At 37.0% G+C, this 22,198-nt stretch overlaps 1 protein-coding gene across 13 annotated transcripts in view; it reads right to left on the bottom strand.

The window, feature by feature from the left end:
• ankhd1 (ankyrin repeat and KH domain containing 1) overlaps nt 1-22,198 on the bottom strand; it is a 152,622-nt gene that overhangs the window by 40,089 nt on the left and 90,335 nt on the right. For 9 of the 13 annotated variants that reach the window (XM_048543074.1, XM_048543067.1, XM_048543066.1 and 6 more), the window contains 4 exons: nt 19,455-19,557; nt 11,575-12,315; nt 3,123-3,271; nt 499-610 (listed from right to left, as the gene is read on the bottom strand). In XM_048543074.1, the coding sequence (XP_048399031.1) occupies nt 499-610; nt 3,123-3,271; nt 11,575-12,315; nt 19,455-19,557 (1,105 nt within the window). The remainder of the gene's footprint in view (nt 1-498; nt 611-3,122; nt 3,272-11,574; nt 12,316-19,454; nt 19,558-22,198) is intronic. The other 4 variants (XM_048543068.1, XM_048543061.1, XM_048543073.1 and 1 more) reach the window with 2 other exon arrangements.

The raw sequence follows: 22,198 nt of genomic DNA on the forward strand, positions 1-22,198 counted from the left end.
TATGCAACTAGTCTGGCCTACATGCAACAAATATGGTTGGCCCTTAATTATCTTCTGAAATGATACAAGTCACTCAGTCATATTAAGCAGGAAATAAAGCATTGAGTGTAACTAGAGAACAAAGTGCAGCAGTTCATCAAGACTGCTCACCACCATGTTTTCAAGTACCGGCTCACATCCCAAAAATCTAAGATCAAAAACTGAAATACTGAGGGACTGAACAACTAGAAAAAATAAATGAAAAAGAAAAGACTCCTCCTGCTTAACAGGACTGCATTCAGCTTGAACCAGGATACGTGCATTAACCATTCCTTCCAAAACGGTCAAGCAAATTTATTCTTAGAGTAAATAATGAATCATTCCTTCTCAAAACTATGAATAAGATTCTTCACCAAATTGGATTGCATATAAACTCTCAACTGAACACAGCAACTTCAAAATCTTGTCTTACGTGCTTTATTAAATGAAAGCTTAACTAAGTGTGAAACTAGTCCATACCTTTTTTATCTCGGTGTTCGATATTAGCACCACGAGCTATTAAAACTGAAACAAGTTCTTCATGTCCCCCAGCACAAGCCAACGTTAAAGCTGTATCATGGTTACTCTCGGTCTAATTGAAAGATAGCACATTAAACAATGTAGGTGCAATTAAGTCCCAATACAGATTCAAACACAAAGCAAGCAGTAATGTTCACACGTCATTAACAGGGATAAAAACATGGGAAATAGTAGTAAGCCATTCGACCCTGCAAGACTGCTGTGTTTACTCAGGGCTTGATTCATCTTCTACCTAAGTAGCACAATGCAGCCTGTTCCCTATTTCCCTGGATTCCCTTAGTAACCAAATACCTATTGATATTTTGTTACCTTGCTGCATTGATGTACAAGGTATGTTCATTATTACAGTCCAGTCTCCAAGTCTTTAGTTCCTTCTGCAACCATAAATTGACAGATCCCCAGGTCCTAATGGATTTCACCCAAGCATTTTAAAAGTAGCCACCAGTGGAATAGTTAATGCAATAGTTTTAAATTTACCAAAATTTTAGATTGGTGTTCAAACTGGGAGGCAGCAGAAAACAGGAATCTACAGGCCAACTTGTTTAACATCTGTCAGAGGGAAAACGTTAAAAGCTCCTGTTAAGAGGTACTGTATCACAGCACTTAGGGCAGTTTAAAAAAAAAATCAGGCACAACCAACATGGTTTTGTCAAAGGGAAATCCTTTAGCTAAGTTAATGGAGTTCTCTGAAGAAGTAACTTGTGTAGGTAACGAGGAACCAGTGCACGTATTGTACTTTGACTTCCAGAAGGCATTTGATAAGGTGCCACATCAAGTGGCTGTTGCAGGAAAGTAAAAGCTCGTGGCATAGGGAGCAGAATATTGGCATTGAAAGAAAATTGGCTGGCTAAGAGGAACCAGAAAGTAGGAATAAATGGATCTTTTTCAGGCTGGCAATATGTCTCAAGTGGTATACCACAATGGCCAGCTCTGGGGCCTCAATTCTTTACAAATTATATAAACAACCTGGATGAAGGAACCCAAAATACAGTAGCTAGATACACTTACGAAACAAAGATAGATCAAAACAAAAGTGAATTGTGAAGAGGACATACATGTGTAAAAAAGGGACATACAAGGTTAAGCGAGTAGGCAAACATCTGGCAAATGGAATACAATGTGGAAATGTGAGATTCTCCATTTTGTCAGGAAGAATAAACGAAACCATATCACCGAATTGGTAAGAGGATGCAGAGCTCCAGGTGCGAAGATTTGGGTGCCCCAGTACAGGAATCATAGAAGGTTAGTATGCAAGCAGAGCAGGTAATCAGGAAAGCTAACAGGATTTTATGGTTTACTGAGTGGGGAATTGAATGCAACAGTAGGGAGGTTATAGTTTAATTATGCAAGATATTAGTGAGATTGCATCTGCAGTACTATGTACAGTACTGGTCACTCTACTTAGGGAAGGACTTACTGCCTTGAAAGCAACCAGAGAAGACTTACTAGATTAATAACTAGAATGAGTGAATTGCTTTATGAGAAAAGGCTTGACCTGTATTTTCTGGAGTTTATAAACGTTAGAAATGAGTTATTTGAAACATGTAAGATCTCGATGGGGCTTGACTGGGTAGATATCAAAAGGATGTTTCTTCTTATGAAAAACATCAGAAGGAGGAGGAGTTTTTTTTCCTAAAATAACAGAGGCGAAGTGTCTTTGAAATTCCATTCCTCAAAAGGCAGCAAATACACAATCAATTTTAAGGCAGAGATCAATAGATTCTGGATTATCATGAGGATGAATTATCAAAGATACGCAGGAACGTAGAGTAGAAGTTGAAATCAAATCAGCTAAGATGTCACTGAATAGTGGAGTAGGCTCAAAAGGGCCAAATGGCTTACTCTTGTTCACCTGTAAGTTCATTTGTCTAAAATGCCTTTCTTTTGTTTGGTGTACATACACATTAACTTTGGGATTCACACACAAGGACACCCAAATCCCTTTGAAACCTGTTTAGACATGTCATTACACACCCCTGCAGCAGACAGGGCCTAAACCTTCAATAGTAGGGGCACTATCATTGCACACAAGTCCACTCAAAGACTTTAAATCGTTAAGACCAAGCACTGATCTCTCCATTGCCAAGATACTGCCTGCTAATTCAAAACAAAATTACTCCTGTGTTTTGTTGGTTAATTATTCTACTATTCACTATCATTACAGCTTAAGCTCTATCTGGGCATATGACACTTTACTATGGCACCTTCCTGAATTGAAATCCAAAATACACTACATGCACAGCTTTTCCTTACCCACCCTACTGGTTACTTCAGAAAAAAGCAGATTTGTCAAGCAACATCTCTTGACGATAAATTCACGGTGACTCTGCCCATTCATGTTGTTATATACCAAGTGTTTGGTATCAAGGCCCTAACAGACTACAGTATGTTCTCCCCACTGCTGCCAGGGTAATTAGCCACAATCATGAAACAAAGTCAAACCATTTAAATCGTCATATGACAAGCTTCATCTGTTTATGAGCTGTACAATTCATAAAAGTGTTCTATAATTTTCAATTTTACAAACCATTTCCAGCTTTAGTACATGCTTTTAGGATATTTACCTGTGCATCAATTTCAACTGAAGGATAGAGAGGCAGCATTGATGAAGGAGAAACAACTGGACTGGGAGTTTGAGTCCGAGGCTGAGGAGTAGGGGGTGTTGTAGTGTGGGAAGAAGAATTCGGTCCGGAAGGCATTCTACTACTCACTGCTGCAAAACAAAATCAGTTGTCATTTCCTCAAAATGAGAAAGAACTACAGAGTTTTGTTAGATGGAACAAGGCTCCACACAGATCAAGCACGTTTTACCAAGGGAGATTATATAACACAGTACCACTTTCAGCATTCTGAAAATGTAACGTGGATTAAAAATAATTAAATAAAAATCAAGTATCATTCGGTTTAAGATGTACTACAGACAAACATAGCATCACCAGTGCCTCCAAAAGGTGTTCCATTATGCTAATATTTTACAGAAGTATTACATCACATGCCAAAATAAGACAGCAATATATTTGGCAAAGACAAACTGAAGAATCTCCATTAAAATAGTTTAATAATTTTGAACTGCAGCCCAAGTAGCTTCAAAGATGCCACCCTTTTAGCCTTGGCCCTCCAGAAAAACCCATTAAGTTTATAAAGTGAAAATCTGCTTGAAGATTCAAATTATGAAAATAAAAATGTTAACCATATCAGTAGAACATGCAGAACAGAATACATTTGACCACTAAAGATTTAAGTTGTATGATAGTCATTCATCAAGGTTCCTTCCTTGCTTTAATGAGGTTTCAATTAATTTAGATTACCCAGCATCAAATTAAAACCAAAAAAATGACTACTTCAAAGAATGGAAGGCTGAAGGATCTTGAACATTTCCACAGCTTAGAAGTAATCACTGCTCTATAACCAGATGTTCTAATCAGGTACTGGAAGCAAATTAAGTAATTCTTGGTGGTTTCACGTGAAGGAACCACAAACAAATCCATATTAGGCAATTTATCTAATTATCTACTCCTGTCAAATGCCAATATGTATTTTATTAGTGTTACTTAATTGTTTTAACAAAGGCTCGACAGAAAATTTTAGTCAATTGGTTCCAGTCCATTTGGAAGCTCCTTTCACCTTCAAATTAACTTAAATTTCTTTTTAAGAAAGCACCTAACTAATGGCCAACTCCAAAAATTGGAGTAGGAAATAGGATGAAAGCTAGATAAAATCTGATAAAACAGGTGTCACTATTCCTCATGAAGAAAGAGTATCCGATATTTAAGGTTGAGACAGATTCCAGGTTTGTTATGTAATTATTTCTTCAGTTTGCACTTCAAGCTCAGATGACATCAGTCCGAGTAAAGGGTTCTTTCATTTCATGGTTGAATAAACTTGATGTTAGAAAAAAAAAGTTCACAAATCTGGATAGGTGGAAGGATAGAAATATGCTTGGGATATCAAAACAAAATCTTGCTTAATTAGGCAAGTTAATCAAACTTTGTTCATTGAGAATGATCGATGAGATGGTGAGCTTTACATATTATAGGTTTCCAGTTTAACTTTTTCACACTATTTTGGAACAATATAGCAGCCAAAAATCTCCCCATGTAAAGGTGAAATATGGTTTGGATGGAATAGTTTCTCTCATTCCCCCCACCTGACATGGAAATTGTTCAACTAAAGGTGGCCTGTAGTAACCTGGTGAGAAAAAACTGCAGATATTTCCAGTTGCTATCCTGGTACCCTGTATTATTCCTGAAGGTCGTGTGGTAAGCCAATGCAAAACTCTGACAACCATCTCTATAACTACGCAAAGATTAAGTCATTATTTGCGACAGAAACAGATCTCTCACAAACACTGAATGCCATTTAGCTATGTAATTTAGAAGTTAAAAACAAAGGCTCCCAAAGATTCAGTAGACTGATATACCATTTTGTGGACTGTAAAGATCAAAATGGCATTGGGTTTCACTATAGACTTTACATAATTCAGGTAGATGTTTCCTGGCAGCACTACAATTATACCTCGATGCTTCAGCATATTGAGGAATCGGGAGTAGAAAATAACGAGTCTAGCTTGAGAAAAAAAAGCTAAAACCACTCTCCATCATTCCCATTTCTGATTGTTATCTAGTGATTAAAATACACATTATAAACAGTGGATTCAATGTTGACACCACCTGTGGTCAAACAACATGCCAGTACTCATCACCTTACACCAGAGAAGAATGGTCACTTAAAGGCAAAGATTTCAGCAACTTGATGCAATAATTGCAGCAGGAAAGAGTGTTTCAGAAACATGCCTGCAGCTTTATTTGGGGGGGGGGGGGGGGGGGAGAGAAGGGAAGAGAAGAGAGACAGAAGGAGGTGGGGGGGGGGGGGACAAAGAGAGACAGAAGGGGGTGGGGGGGGGACAAAGAGAAACAGGAGCGGGGGGGGGGAAGAGGAGACAGAAGGGGGTTGGGGGGGAAAGAGAGACAGGAGGTGGGGGTGGGGGGAGGGGGAGAGAAGCATTTAAACCACAGAAGTCTTTTCTTCACCCCCCGCCTTTTGTTTCCCTAATTTTCTCCCATTAATTTTTAAGGCAATAGCACAAACTACTACATGGTTCACTTCAGCTCAGTTAATAATGCTCTTGAGCCAAGATTACGGGTTCATATGGTCCAGGGTTATTAGCAGATAATCTAGGTACCAAATCACTGAGGCAATAAAGAGGTACAGGTAATGGAAAATGTAACCTTTTAAATGAGATGCTAAACTTAGCCAACTTCCTGTCCAGACAGGAAATTGCATTACTGGCTAGCAATGTTGCCCTTAAAACAAAAGCAACCGGCATTTCACTTTATTTATTGCAGGCTAGTTCTTTTGTTCTGTAAACTGGCTGCTGTATATGTCTACATGGCAATACACTATGTAACTAATTCAAAGTCAGTCAAGTTTCTTCTATCAAAACAAATGTTCCACATTCTGAAGTCCTTTGCTTCAAATGGATGTTGCTAAGTCTTTATTATCATGTTATCCAGACTAACATGCTCTATCATGGCCATCTGATCATGCAGAGCTTTACAGTTGAGTATGCATTTTCACGACAAAAGGTACCAAGAGTAAGGATTTAGTATTCTGGTTGATTCATAACTCATAGCATACAAATCACTAGAATTGCTAGTCTCAGCAAAGTTAGCACAAAGCGAGAAGTAATCTTGAGACCAAGCTTTCTCAGCTAACTGTTCTGCAGAATATAAACTTTCCCAGCTAGCTATGGGGGAGGTGAAACAAGACAAACCATAAGAGTTCCTAGATTCAAAAGGTCTACAATAAAAGGACAACGTAAGAGACGCCTGTACAAATTAAGGCACTGAATATGCTACAAGTTCTGAGATAGCTGAACTGAAGTTATAAAAGGGAACAGATTGAGTAGGAAAGTACAGTACACCATAGCTGGGAGCAGGATCCCTCATGTCCCCTGTACTAGTGACTAATTACAATAGTTAAACATGCAGATGACACCAAGCAAGGAAGCAGCTACAGTGTTACAAAGAACTCAATGCCAGACACGATCAAGAGCAGAGAAGCTCAATATAGACAAGTGCAAGGTAATGCATAATTGTAGTAAAGATAGGCAAAGGTACTCACTCCATGGATGGGGCAGAACACACTAGATTAGATTCCCTACAGTGTGGAAACAGGCCCTTCGGCCCAACACATCCACACCGCCCCTTGCAGCGTCCCAACCAGACCCATCCCCCTATAACCCACATATCCCTGAACACGACAGGCAATTCAGCATGGCCAATCCACCAAGCCTGCACATCTTTGGACTACTACGAGTTTGGTGAGTTGCAAGAGATGAAACAGAGATTCTTACTTCAACACTTGCTCAAGTAATGCTAACACTGTGCAATGCTGCTGAATCAGGTAAATTCAAATCCCCAGATTTCAAGTTGAAATTGTATAATTCTCCTATCTACCGTACATTTGTGGTCATTGTCATACAAGGCTGATCATCCATAACCCTTGAGACACTGAACTGTAGGTTGATGCCAACAGATATGGGGAGGTGGGGAAAAAGCTATAAGAAATGGATAAACAAACGAAGCTTCTTTGGCCAAAAACTATTTCAATTTGCCTTGAAGGCCTGGTGCGAATATCCTCACAATTAACAACTAGCCAACAAAAGTGGTCGAAAGACCAAGATTTATTTATAAAACATACGCAGCGCAACTGGAAATGAGTGAGTTGGCATTCACAAACCATGCATAAAGTATGGTTACAATAAAAGTTCCAAAAATATTTCCCAGTGCTTTTCAGAACTAAATGCTTTGAATCTCATAAGTACATGTTCTTCTGCAGCGTTGTCAGCACAAGTGGCACAGAAAGAATCTCAAAACATTTGTTTTAACAACTGCTGCTGATAGGAGAATTTACGTATAAAGTGCATATCATTATATACTGGAAATATCTTAATCAGCTTCTCCAAAAAGGCTAGTGATGGCAAGAATCTCATTAATCTACAAATGTGTAGCACGCAGGTTAAAAAGAAAGCTCATTTGCAAGTTAAAGAACTGCATTACACACTCAGCTATCCATAAAAGACCAATTTTAAGAGTATAAATCTTGAAGCACACTGACATTTTTGAAGCTTAGTTACGGTTAGAAAATGCTACACAACAGCCAATTTACACAAGGTGGAAGAATCATCAAGACTCAAAACATCAGCTTGCTGTGTCTCAATGGATGCTGCCTGACATGCTGTGATCTCCAGCATTTGTTGTTTTTAACCAATTTACACAAGTTCTCCTACAAATAATAACATGCAACCACAGAGACTGTTTTGGTGTGATTTGAGATAAATATTGAACAGGACAGAAAAAAATTTCAACTGGGGGAAAAATATTAATGCGCCAGTTAAGTGGCAGGATGATGATTTTCAACTTGGGCCCCACAAGCCCTAGGCCTCTAGAATTGCAGGGTTAAAAACTGATTAGGATTCTGCTTGCCTGGTGCTTTAAAATATCATTTCATTAGCATGCTACTTCTGTCACAATGCACTAAAATTAGTTAAGATACTTTCCTTTGGAGAACGGATATTGTTTTCTCTGATTTAGGACAGTATACAACCAGCGGTGTATTTACGTTGTTGCAAAGTCACCAACCAGCACAACAAAAAGGCAGTTGGCCTAAAAGGGTCCTTACTAAATTGCTGCTTGTTAAAGCAGTTAAGTATTACTCTTGTACTGATTGTACAACAGACATTTGTTGAGTGACCCTTATTTTGAACCATCTGCAGTGTCCTTCCCATTTTGTATGTCATCTACCACTTCGTGTATTTTAAATACTCTGAATTTTCAGTGAAACGACCATTCTTCACACACAAGACAGAGCAGAATGCAAAGATGATCACACCTCAACATCCTGTTCTCAGATAATACTCAAACATGCATTTTCTAGAAAAATACATATCAACCAAGTAGCAATATACTAACAAACTTAATTTCAGTTTCTGTCACTCCTGTAAAAACAATAGGTCATTTTCGAGGAATGGGCAATTTGAGAGATTCAGTGATTGACAAAAAGTGGTCAAAATGTATCAAAGATTTTAAAACCATTAAGCAGTTTAGCACAGCATCAGGTTCTTGTTACATTTGCACATCTGGGCCTCAGTTTCACTCCTTGAACAGTAATGATTTAGGCAGATACAAGAATAGTAGAGCCATCAAAACCTTAGTTTTCAAGCTTTAAAACAGGACCAGCTGAAGACTGATAGGTAGAAAACCTCTTCTGGCAGTTCCTATTAATAGTCCAGAGTGAAATTATCCTGAATTGATTCTGTTCAGACTGAGTCAACATGAACCAGAGCACAGAACTACCCCTAAATTCAGCAGTTTCACTCCAAAACTACTGGATCAGCGGCACTGGAAGTATCACACTGGTCAAGTAAAGATCACTGTTCCAATGTCAAAGCTAAGGAACAGAACTATTGGAAAATACAGGGAGGCTTTCCAGAAACTTTCAAATGCCAACTGTTGATTGAGAAGATGAATTCAGTTCTGTAGGTAATCAGAACAACCAAGAAAAAAAACAATAATAGCATTCTCCTTTATGTTCCACCCACCCAGAGTCCTTAATGAACTTCAGTTGCTGGCTTTAAATCTCATACATGCAATAACTGGCAACATGGGGTAGTCAAGAGGACAAATATTTTCAACTGAGAACATTTCCACTTTTTGGGCAAGAAGTTAATTGTTAAAATGTAACTGCTATTCATTCCAATATCTGTATATAGCATAATTCAGTTTTATTTTTAAAGTAAAAAAAGTTTTATTTCAAAGAACGAATTTTTTAAAACTGATAACCCACCACCTGCCAACTTCAGTGAGAGTCCAAATTAATGGATTCACAAAACATTTAACATACAAAAACAAGTTAGTTAAAATTACAAGTGAAAAAATCCAAAGTCAAAGTTTTGTTCACGTGTCTGGCTGTGTTTTAAGATTTGTTGTGGAAGGAATTTTGTTTGTAGCAATTTCCAATTTAGTATTAGGGTATCATAACACCACCACTAGATGCCACTATTGCAATTTACCACTGCAGTAACAGTGTAGCTTTAAAATGCAAACATCTACCAACAGCTCACTAAGAAATTCATTAAGATAAAATTTCAATTATATGCTCAATGAAGCAAAAATCCAACTGAATATGGAAAACCACAGACATGAAAACTAAACTAGTTTGTCAAAAATGTCAATTTATCATTTAGAATTGCAAAGTCAGATTTTAAACCTCAAATTAATTTAAAGACCACTAAATATCAAAAAGATTTTGAAATTGCAAAATAAAGTGCACCACTATGACAACTCATTTCCATTATATTCTTTTTAACCACTTCAAATTAACAGCATACTTCAAAGATCAGACCTATAATTGTAATAACATCACATTTAACTTATTTTGTTTCAATCTTGTTGCTGCATAATTTCATAAATGTTAGATTTATCACGGCATTTACATACCATCGCCAAAACAACAGACTACCTTTGACATTTCCACCAATAAATAATTCAACACCTTAAATACTGCAAGTATTCACCACAAAAGACAAAACAGCTCCATTGTCATTTTCAAAGAAGATATTCTCAGATGATAAACAAATTTAAATTCCCAAGAAAAGGCTAAAATCAGGCTGATTCAAGAAAAAACATTTGATATTATGCCCATTTGAGAAAATTAAACAGTTTTCTATGAGACAGGGATTCTTGTGAAGTAGACTTCAAATCAATTCACTTTGGATTATATTCTGAAGAACAAAGCATTTTGATTGGAAAATGGCAATTACAAAAAACTGCTGAAACACAGGTGGAGTGTGAAATAGGAGGGTCAGTTTTGGTTTTTTGATACATAAAAATAATTTTTGGTGTTGGTGTTGAACTCTTACTGGAAGGACTGCAGTTATATTAAAAACTTTTGTCTAATGGCAGTCTCCACAATTAGTGCAAAAAGAACTTCACTGTTCACTTTATAATAAAAGGGAAGGATAACGATTTGTAGCACCTATTTCATTAAAATGCAAGACAGAGTGGTTGGCTTAAATTTTTTTGGAAGTTACTTATTATTGTCGTCATTTATTATTGTTATTTTTTGCACTGTGGCAATCAGCTGCAGGCGGTGCAAACCATAGGTATGAAATAACAATGTGGAAATGGTTCCTTAACCATAAGTGGTTCGGGACTTGTTCTGATTTTTCACGTCACTCCAAATGACACTGGCTTTGCAGTGATAAATGCAGGATAAAACTATGAAAGTCATCTTTGTTTCAACTTGATGTGGTTTAAACTATTGTACAAACTTTAATAATTTATAATTAGTCTTGTCATTTTTATCTACAAAAAAAGTTAAGGGCAGAACAAATGTCAAAATTGAGACTCTGGCCTGTAAATTAACCCATCTGAATGGCAAAGCATGTCAACTTTGAGCAACAAAAATCCTGATTATGTTTTCAAGCTAAAGCATGATTTTCAAACTTACTTTTAAATGTGTTTATCCTTTAATTGCAAGTTCATTTTATTTTTCATTTTAAGAGTGAGACCATGCATCAATAAAATTACAAAGAATTATTTTGAAAATTGTGAAACTTATGAAAACTGGAAATCTGAAGTAAAAAATTTGCCAGAAATGCACACCAAGTAAACAAGCATCTGACAGAAAAAGTCAAGGAGAAAAGTATTGCCTCACTAAGGTGGTTCAATTATGGATAAGAATCAGTCAAAACATTAGTCTTGCTTTCTCTTTCAGATGATTGTTTCCCCTGCATTTTCAGTGTATATATTTCAAAAATCAAACACTAATTTGAAAGTTATTAGTCAGCTGGTTTATGCAGCCTTGCTATTACAATAATTTGATGAAAGCATTAGTGTACTGTTAAATCTATAATTGCGTCTCAATGGATCTAACAAAAAGTCCATTTGTACCTAAAAGCTAGTAGGTGAGAGCAAAAGTAAAAAAGGTAAAGTTGACCAATTCTGAACCCACCTGCCATGATGTCATCAAGAGTGTCAGTTAGCGTCTGCGCTGGAGTTGCAACCATTAATCCATCAGGTGCTTGAGCTAAGAGTCCCTGTCCAAGTCCAGCAAGTTGTGCCTGTCCTAACAAAGGCTGGTTCACAATTACTCGCTGTAGATCAGGTACATTAGTGATAGGATAAACAGAACTAGTAAAGTTTGGAGACACTTGTGTTGCTAAAGGTTGGATAGGAACAAACCCCATTTGGGTTGCAGGTGGCTGCTGCTGGCCATCTCTGTGCAAGATGGTGTCCACCTGAGGCAACTTTGAAAAGTCTTCCTCCGGCAGACAGTCACCAGTCCCCACCTGAGGGAACAGTCCTCCATGTGGACATTGCTGCTGTTGTTGCTGGAGCTGAAGTGTCTGCTGTTGACCCTTGGCTTCCAAGTACTCTTTGGTAAACTGCTGCTGAGTTTTCAGCTGCAATTCCCTTTCAACTTTTTGCAGTTCTTTCAAAATCTTTTTCTTCTTCTGGACTTGCTCTTCTCTGCTTTTTTTAAGTTCTTCTATTTTGTCTTTGGTTAAAGTGTCTCCCTGAATCAACTCTAGTGACTTCAATTGTGCCTTCTCAATTGCGTTAATTCTTTGTCCCAGCTCTGTCAGCTTGCCTTCCGTCTCTTCCACAATGCATTCTAAAGGCTGGTATTCATGGAAGGGCTGGACATCCTGTTCCGCTACCTGCAGGGGACTGGACTTCTGCTTGGATGTACCTAAGCACACGAAAAATGTTTGAAAAAAATGCCATGCAAAAATTACTTACCCATGTGAAACCAGTGTAAACTTTTCACCACTTTGTGGCTTTTATTCAGTCTAGCACTGAACATAAACTACTCTATATTTGCTTTGTTCAATCTAATGTAGTATTTGTATTCCAGATAGTTTTGCAAGGTATCTGAAATTATTTGCCATGATTTTTGTCTCAGTGCAAGAGGAAAAGGAAAAACATTAAACAGTCTTCATCATGGTCTTTCTAGAAAATGTTAAGCTTGGGTTTAGGGGAAAAATGCAAAAAAAGGAAAATGACTGCAACATTAAGACTTTTTTAAAAATGTATTAATTTCGTTTTAAAATGAATATTCATTCTGATGTCTGAATGTTACATAAGCTTAGAATTTCCAGTAATAAGAGTTAATTGAATCAAACTAATCTTGGCTTATAGGAAGAGGTAAAAAGCTGCCAAATGTTGCATTAGTAGGAATTCAAATTTTCTGAAGCACATTTAGTGCCCAATACTAGAAATCCAATGTAACTAAAAGTTGTTACCTGAAGAAACCTGTGCCAATGACAAACTTTAAATTCCCCAATTTCTAATTAATTTTGATTTATTCAAACTGGTAAATCACATTAACCATTGGATAAATTACAATTATCCATCAAAATAACATTTATATTTACGTAATGATCTGAAAAATATTCTTTTCTAGATTTCATTTTACAAGCTACACAATAGAAACCATGGATATATTTTGGATATAATCATTTCTCAGTATTCTCCATATGCTGGTACCAAATGGAAAGAGAAGATAATGTAGTACAAATATGTAAATATTTGTGTCAATGAATTAAATTATCACAAAAGGCTACTTCAAGACAAGTAAATTTCCTTTGATGTTCCACAGTTTCATGCAATAATATCTGTTCTAATTCAAAACAAATATTTATATCAGGCTTAAATTTTTTTTTAAAATGTGTTGGTCGATCTGCGGCAGCAGGAACGTTATACATTATCTCAGGACCAGGTCTGGGAGAGGGAAAAAGTGTACATAAAGTAGCCTTTCTAATCTTCAGTGACCCTTATCATCAAGTATACATATATGGACATCAGGCAGGGATAAAATGAAGCTCATCTTTGAAAACAAGCACATTGATACTTCTACCTTCATCCTGACCTAACTCACATCGGATTCCTTTTACCTTTGTGCCAACACAACCCAAGATTCTTCCATGGCCTCACTAGTTTGTATCTCAGCAACCTATATAGCCCTACAGCCCTCCAATTCCAGCCTCTTGGATATTCTTGATTTTAGTAACTCCACTACTGGCAACCATTCCTTAAGCTGTCTTGGCTCTTGGCTCTGAAGTTCCTTCCCCAACCATCTCTGCCTCTCCAACCTCAAGGCATTTGTTAAAACGTAATGCTTTAAAGCTTTAGGTCAACTGTCCTAATATTTCCTTATGTGACTGTAAAATTTCATTTCATAATGCTCCTGTGAAGCACCTTGGGAAATTTAATGATACTAAAAAGGCACAAATCGAAATGCAAGTTGATTGTTATGTTCAAAGAAAATTGCTACTTGGGGGATAAAGCAGCACACTAAACCTATCATCCAAAAACTATCATCTTCCCAAAAAATGGACAGAAAATTGATTAAATAGGCTAAAAACAATTTTCAGATTAGAAAACTCAGTCAATAATAAAAGCTGAATATATTTTTATGACTTCATCTCTTAAGAGTATCTATACACATGCTGTGCAGCAATTTTTGTGTTTAATATAGAGACAATCCTAAAGAATGAGTATACCTGCACAAGCAGGTATATCTTGTATGACAACAGTCTCAAAAGGCCAATTATAGAAGGCAACTGGAAAAAAAATTATACTGAGGCTTCAATCTTCCACTTGCAATTCTTTAAAATTCATACAAATGTAGGCACATTAGAAATTAACTGATCTATGAAGTTCAAGCCGAAACGAACCCTCAAACTTTTAAACTCAAGGTGGAATTATTCTGTTACGTTTCATTATTTGCTAACACAAAAAAAGCAAAAGAACTGAAAACGCAATTACCTGAACAAAAATTTTTTTTGTATTAAAATATTTGCTTGAAGCAAACACTAATTGCCTGTTTATATGGGTTTTAAGATTTAATGCCATCATTGTATGGCCTGACCAGAAGTTAGCAAATTTCTAGCTTTCTAAAAAAGTTGAATCAAACATGGAAATGTTTTGCGTTATAGAAATATTAGTGTGAACTTTTAAGACAGATACCAGGGTCATATAAAAGCATTTGACAGATCTTTGTTTGACTGTGCAAACAACAATGCATCATTTGCCACTAGATTGCATAAAAATGTCATCTCATTTTTTATGCAAAGTTCACACAAATGAAAAGACTGGCACACAGTTTCATGCAGATAACACCACTCAAATTTGATACAGAATGAATCCAAATTTCAAGATGACTGGATTTCAATTATGTAGCAAAGCTGCTTTCCAGTTAAGACGCTTAACACTGCAGGGATTCTACATTTTAAAATTAAAATTGGATTTCTGAACAAAAGTTTTTTGCAATTAAACTAAGGTACACAATATATTAAACAACCCAGAAGTTACCCAGTTTGACTTAATGGACAAAAACAAGTTAAGAACTGTATCAATCCATATTCCCAATCTATTTGTCTTTCTTCTCCCCCCCCCCCACCCCAGAACTAACTAGGACACAGTTAAGGAACAGGACATGGTTGTAGAAATAATACTTCACAAGTGCTTACTATTAAATTTGAAAGCTAAAACATCGCTTGGAGTGTTAATCCTGCAATGTTCTAATGTAAATGAAGAATATATAAAATGTAGAAAGAGATCTTATAAACAAGAAATGACAATACACCAGAAGTGGCCAATTAACTCATTGTGTCCACCTTATATGGTAAATTTAACATTAAAATCGGAGCAGGATGAATAATTATTAATTTGTAATAAGAAATGAGCAGTTTTCTTTGGTCATCTTTCACTGAAAATGCTGCAAAATTTAAATGCTTCACCTTATCCAATCACAAGCTTATTATGCAAAAATAAACATAATGAAACTTTTACGCAACTAAATCAGTGGAGTTATTCACAATGCCAAATGTGTGATCAATATATTAAGTTGTTAAACGTTCAATGCTGAATTTATTACAAATTTTATGTATTTTGTGGATATTTAGCTAAACATATTTAAATCCCTGTCACTTAACTTTAACCATCAGCAAGCTTGTTGGTTTCATTTTTTAAAAACTGGAAACTCTTCATTAATACAATGGGAAAATTTGTCGATCATTGCTCGTGACTTGAACAATCAAAGCTAAAATTTGAACAGTTACTTCTGAAGAACTGTACTGGATAGATAATTCTAACAGTTTCAAAGCACAGATGGCATGAAAGAGACAAATCCTATCTCAACCCATGTTTGTTTCTTTTTAAAACTGGATCTCTAAACGGTTGTTTGGCATTGCTACACCATAGGAAATGGTACTGCTAACAATGTGAATTTTACAAGATGAAAGCAGCCCCAGAATCTTTGGGACCCAAGTCTCAAACTGTAATTGATACGATTTGTTTCTAGGTAAAGTGTAACCATTGTGTTTAGTCCAGACGAGGCCATTTTCACATCCCCATAGAAGATCCTAACAAAAGATTTCAATTACATGGAAATTACTATTAAGTATACTCTTTCATAAGCACAGCAGTTAACTGTATTCTCACATCATTAATGATTCTAATTTAAAATTAGGTGTTTTACAGCTGTATGGCTCATCCTTCTAACAGATGTTAAAACTGCCAACTTGAGGAAAGAATTTTGGTGGATTTAATCCCAGGAAATATTTATAAACAATAAATTACATACCAATAATTTTTAAAAAGTAGGTTACATTGAGTTTTGCACTACAGTGGATCCTTAATTATACTTGCTCAAATAATTTGAAAATGTGTATGTAGCATTGTATCTCACATTCCAGAAAAAGTTTCGGCTTTGGACCTTAGCAAGAGCAGTCTTTCTGCTATTAAAGTCATCAGGCACTGCAGTAGCTTATATCCCAGACCATACATCTGTTTATAATTCCACCTGATGCACTTGTGAAGCTACTTTATACACCAATCATCCCTTGTTACAGAAGAACGCATTTAAATGTAACATGGAGCCATCTAGAACTGTACCATCAAGTTTTCCGAGGTCACTGCTCAGATGACCAATGAAATTGTTCAAATGTCTTCAGAACCTCACATCTCAAAGGAGGTCCTTCAAATATCTTCAAATATGGAGGAGGATAGGAGAAAGTCACTGCAGAGCTTAATGAGCAGTGTTCAGGCATTAGGGTATGTCAAAACAGCAGTAGCTAGCATTACGACGTCCCCAAATACTAATATCCACCCACTACTTTAAAAATGTTTTTTTTCCTTGTTTTACCTGGAAAAAAAAACTGTAAACACATCTTCACCTGGTTTTATACACTAAAAACTGCTGAGGAACAAACTGCTGCCACATTTGACCACCACTTCTTCCCATACATTTTTATTAAGACTGAGTTAATCTCTTAGAAGAGTTCCTTTTATTCATCATTGGCTACCTTGATAGATACAGAAATCCACTGCCAGGGTTGTGGCTCTAAATCTTACAATTACAAAATCTACAGAGGCAAGGTTTTTACTTAGACAATACAGCTGATCCTGTCCCTGCAAAGAACTATGACAATTATCTAACAGTCCTGTGGTAGACGTTTAGCATAAACCTAGAGATCCTCTCCTCCTTTTCTCTAGCCTAACAACTGAAATCCAGCAGTATACCCTGTTAATGCCATGTGACTTTCTACTTATATTCTAGCATATTTCTCCCAGCTGTCATATGAGAAAGACTAAGATTAGGGCAACATTTTGCAATGTTACATCAAACTGAATGCCTGCCTTCTAACAGTCTTCCCTCCACTTCCTGCCCACTTCTTTGCCCCTACTCCACAAAGTCTCTCAGAAATCATGGCACACCAGTGTTGGAATATTAACCCTTTTCCATTTTTCCACCACCAGATTCATCACATTGGAGACAAAGATCTTACTTTCTTTCCTTAAAAAAAAGGACTGCCTTCAGTTAATTAACACCGATCTGAGGGCAGCCTACATGACTGCCAGTATCAGAAGCAACATGGAGAACAGTAAAACTGATATATGCTGCTGCTGTTTTTCAGATCGGAACAAAACCACAATGCCTCAGATTAAGACGTGGAACTTCAGTGAAAACAACTCGTTTCTCTACCATAATAAACCATAGTGGGTATAAGCCTCAGATACATGAGGTCTTATACACGCTGTTAGTGCAACACTTTCTCTAACTATCCTCAACAGGACCTTAAAAATGCACATCTTGAAGTGTGATGAAATGTTCCAAAGGGCTTCACAGGTGATCATGTGAAAATGGATGCCAAGCCAAGTTGATGAGGCAATTAAAATTTTCTTCAGCAGATGGATCAAGAAAAGGTTATTGAAAATGGGGAAGTTTCAGTGTCTTCCCCTGCTACAGTCACCGGATTTCAACATGTGGAAGGAACTATATAGGACAGCGGCAATATACGCAGCATTTTGATATTGAAGACATCTAAACCAAATACTATAAATCAGGCTATCTCATCAATTGCTCAATTAAGGCCTCCGTCAGAGACCCCAACTGCAACAAGGATGGCCACCTTCAGAGTGCTGAACGCAGGCTACAGCCTCCTTCCTATCAATTATGTTACAAAATCAACCCCAAAGATCAGTTCTGGCTCTCTCAAGTAGACCAGAGGAAAGTTTATTTTAGAAATATCTGGGCCTGAAAACATGAATGAAAACTTTCTGAACACTTCAAAGGTCCATGTGTCCTTACCAACAATAGAATTGAGACAAAAAAAATTCAATGCTCAACACAATCCCAACAGGTGGCATCCAGTGTTGTGTACGCAGATTGAAGAATAAATGGGGCAGTCACCTCAGTCCTAATACATCTACTGAAATTGTCTGCTGGTTAACCCATGGTTTGTTTATAAACAACATTTTTTTGGGGAGGGGAGAGGCAGGGATGGGGGGGGGGGGGGTGGAGAGAAGAGGTATTGTCATCATGGGAGATCATCTTCCTAAAAACCTAACTACCTATTTCACAGGTGCCTGCAACACCCTGAGGTATCCCATTATTTTACAAAACATTGACAGCAAGACAGCATCTCAAGGGCGAGAGATGATTACTTGTCTCCTTACTATGTGAAGTTTAGTGAATCTTTTAATTATCCTTCATTAGGAATTTTGAATAAAATTAAAAAGACACAGGGATGTACTCCCATCACTTCCAACTTCCTCATGAAAACTGCACTAGGTTCTAGGTCAGAATTCTTATGACAATCTATGAAAACAATATCGGTGCGCTTAATTTCTGAATACTAACTGCATATGAAGCAAACTGTACTAAATATTTCTCAAAACAGCTACGTTGATTACTGCATGGACTTCCCAAGAACATTCTGTAATGACCCAAAGAGCCACATTAGAGCAACATGAGCAAAATTAAGCTTCTTGAACATTTCTGATTTCATTTGGAACTTAGAAATCACAACTACATACTGAACTACCAAGGGCATGCACTTCTCCAAATATTCAAATTTCTATTCCTTCAACACAAAGGTAAAACAAGTTAGCATTCCTAACACTAAACTCCACTACCATTAAAACTTTTAACCCCATATTTTTTAAACCCATATTTAAGAATTAGACATGAGATTGATGATTGGTTAAAAATCCAGAAAACCATTATCACAGACAAATAATTTCACTTTCAAGGGACACAAATAATATCTGAATTGTTAGTTACATATATAGGGGTCTTAAACAAATCATGCAGGAAAAAACCCAAACTGAAAACTTGCCTCCTGAAACCGTGTGTTTAAATTACAAAAACAAAGACTTGTTACAGATATCCATTTTACTTCCTACATATTGCTTCATGCTTCCTGCAGTGTGGTTTCTGAGAGGCTCAGGTCCCTAAGAGATAGAAATTGGAAGCAAACTATATCCACAGCCAAGTACCTCAACTTCTTCCCTTAACCAGTAAAAGAAACAAAAGAATCTCACCTTTATTAATGACTGAAAGCGTAGCTCCAACATTCGCCGGAGACTGGTCAGGCTCCTGGGGTGGAACTACCATGGCAAGTGCTTGTACCGGTACTCTGGGAACCTGAAATAAGACAACTCAATGTAGACCAATAATACTGCAGTCACAGTTTTCACTCTAGCCTGTAAATGATACCTAGTTTCAGTTAGAATTTTCATTCAAATGGTAATACTAACTTTTAGTAAAACTTCAAGATACAAAAACCAAAGAATTCCTCCTACAAAAGAGTTACATATTCTAGTCCCATTCCTCTGTTTACTCTCCACAGCCCTCAAAGTGTTTTCCCAACAAATACTCATCCAAATCACTTTTATACTAGTATTGATTCAGAGATAGTAGGAACTGCTGATGCTGGAGAATCTGAGATAACAAGGTGTAGAGCTGGATGAACACAGTAGGCCAAGCAGCATCAGAGGAGCAGGAAAGCTGATGTTTCGGGTCTGGACCCTTCTTCAGTATTGAGTTTTCTTTCACCGCCTTACAGGTACTGCGTCCAGATCATATGTTAGTAAAAACAAAACTAATCTCTCTTCCAATTCTTTTGTTAATTATCTTAAATCTGAGATCTTTGGTTAAATGACCCACCTAGTGCTTTTGAGCCTCGTGATCAAAATTTCTCTAACCTTCTCTGTTTTAAGGGAATCAACCCTCTTCTTCAGTTTCTCAATGTAATGGCCAATCTAATAAATATCCTCTGCACTTTCTCCAACACCTTAACATCAATGCTTAGATGCAGTGGGAGAATTGGGCAACATACTCCAGCTAAAGATTTAGGTAAAACTATATTTTGCCCTTTGCCTTTCATATTCTACTTCATTGCTTTTAAAAGCCAAAAGGTTCCACAAGCATTTTAAACTACTTAACATACTTGAATGCAAGCGGTCCTGAAGTTTAAATTGTACCAGTTTATATTGCTTTCCTATCTTTTCCTACCAAATTATATCTTACATTCACCACAGTGTTGCAATAGTCTGTCTTCCCAAATCTGTTACTGTCCAGCTCATTACTCCAGAACTCTATGCCAGCTGCAAACATTGAAATTATTCTCTGCATAGCCAAATTTATTTATTTAAATAAAAGAGCAGATGTCTTAATACTGACCCATGAGGAAACAAGCACCTTTCTTATGAGGCTGAAAACAAAATGTACACCACTACATTGTATTTTTTGTCCCTTGGCCAATTGTCTGTCTGCCCTCCTAATCGTGCAGGACTGAATTTTGTCAAGCAGGCCAATGTGAAACTTCATCAGATGCTTTTTTCAAAGTCCACAGCAATCTTATTACATTAATCAACTAACTCAATTATTTAACAGGCTATTGAGAGATCATGGCTTAATTTTGGGCTTTAATTCCACTTTCAATATACTCCCCATATCTGCCAATTCTATGATACCAAAGGCTGGTTCTCTCAACTTTAAGGGTATGCAACAATGAAGGATCTAAAGTTAGAAAATTCCAACGAATCACTGCAAAGGAAGAAATCTCTCATATGATTCAGACGATGACCTCATGTTGTTGATTCCCTGAACAACAAACATAATCTGTTTCTATATCAAGGCAACAGTTCACAATCTCTGGTTTTAACGAGGCTACCTCTGTGTTCTAAACTTCAGAGCATAAAGGCCCATTATAGGACACCACATCGCCCAGGTATCAATTTAGTGAAATTTTGCCATTTGCGTCCAATACAAGTTTATAGCAATTCCTTAAAAATAGAAACTAAAACTGCAACAGAATTCTAGGTCAGCTCTCACCAAAGTTTTATACAACTGTATCAAGATTTCTTCATTCTTGTACTCCAAGCTCCCTACAATGAAAACTATATGCCATTTTATTTTATAATTGTTTGCTACAGCTACATACCACTACACGTTACTTGTGCAAACAGATCCATATATCTCTCATACATGCACATTTACACGATGCACAATTTTTCTTTTGTATCGGCTTATCTGTTCTTGCAACCAAGATGAATAACTTGACACTTCACTACGTCATACTCTGCTACGTCAATGCTCTCTCAATTAACGTGTCCACAGCTCCCCTTATATTCTCCCCACAGTTTACTTGTTATGTCAAGATACAGGGACATATTATAAAAGAGAGTAATCGTATATCATGGGCCAATATTCAGGACTCAAGGTTTAATGGCTGTTATCACAGGAGGCATCCAGCTGACGACCAGGACTCAATGGAAGGGCAACATTACAATGCAAAAGTGTTGGATGTTTTAGCCATTCAGGATGACAGCATTTGCAAGGGGTAAGCCTTGTCACTTTAAGAACAAGGAAAGCATTGGCTGACTTCACAGATAAAAACAGCAGCTGGTTTTTGGCACAAAGCTGCAATGAGTAAAGAGTCACCGCAACCTTTCAGACCAGCATCATGAGGTCCAAGCACTTCCTGTTCCTGAAGATAGCAAATATAACAAGAGAGAACGTGGACAAAATTCAAGTCTGCATCATTGCCACGTTTTGAAAGAATAGCGTGGTTCTCTAATGCCAATGAGTTGCTGTACAACTGCATGACAAATGAGCCATTGTAACAGAGAAGGCACGAACTGACCCATTACATCCATATCAAATTCCCTATGGAGCTATCCAGTTGATCACATTCCTCTGTATTACACCCTTCACACAAAGATGGATTCCCTTCAAGTGCTGAGCTAATTTCCTTTTGAAATCATTAACCATATCTGTTACC

This window comes from Stegostoma tigrinum, chromosome 13, assembly GCF_030684315.1.
Source record: "Stegostoma tigrinum isolate sSteTig4 chromosome 13, sSteTig4.hap1, whole genome shotgun sequence".
NCBI classification, from domain to species: domain Eukaryota; kingdom Metazoa; phylum Chordata; class Chondrichthyes; order Orectolobiformes; family Stegostomatidae; genus Stegostoma; species Stegostoma tigrinum.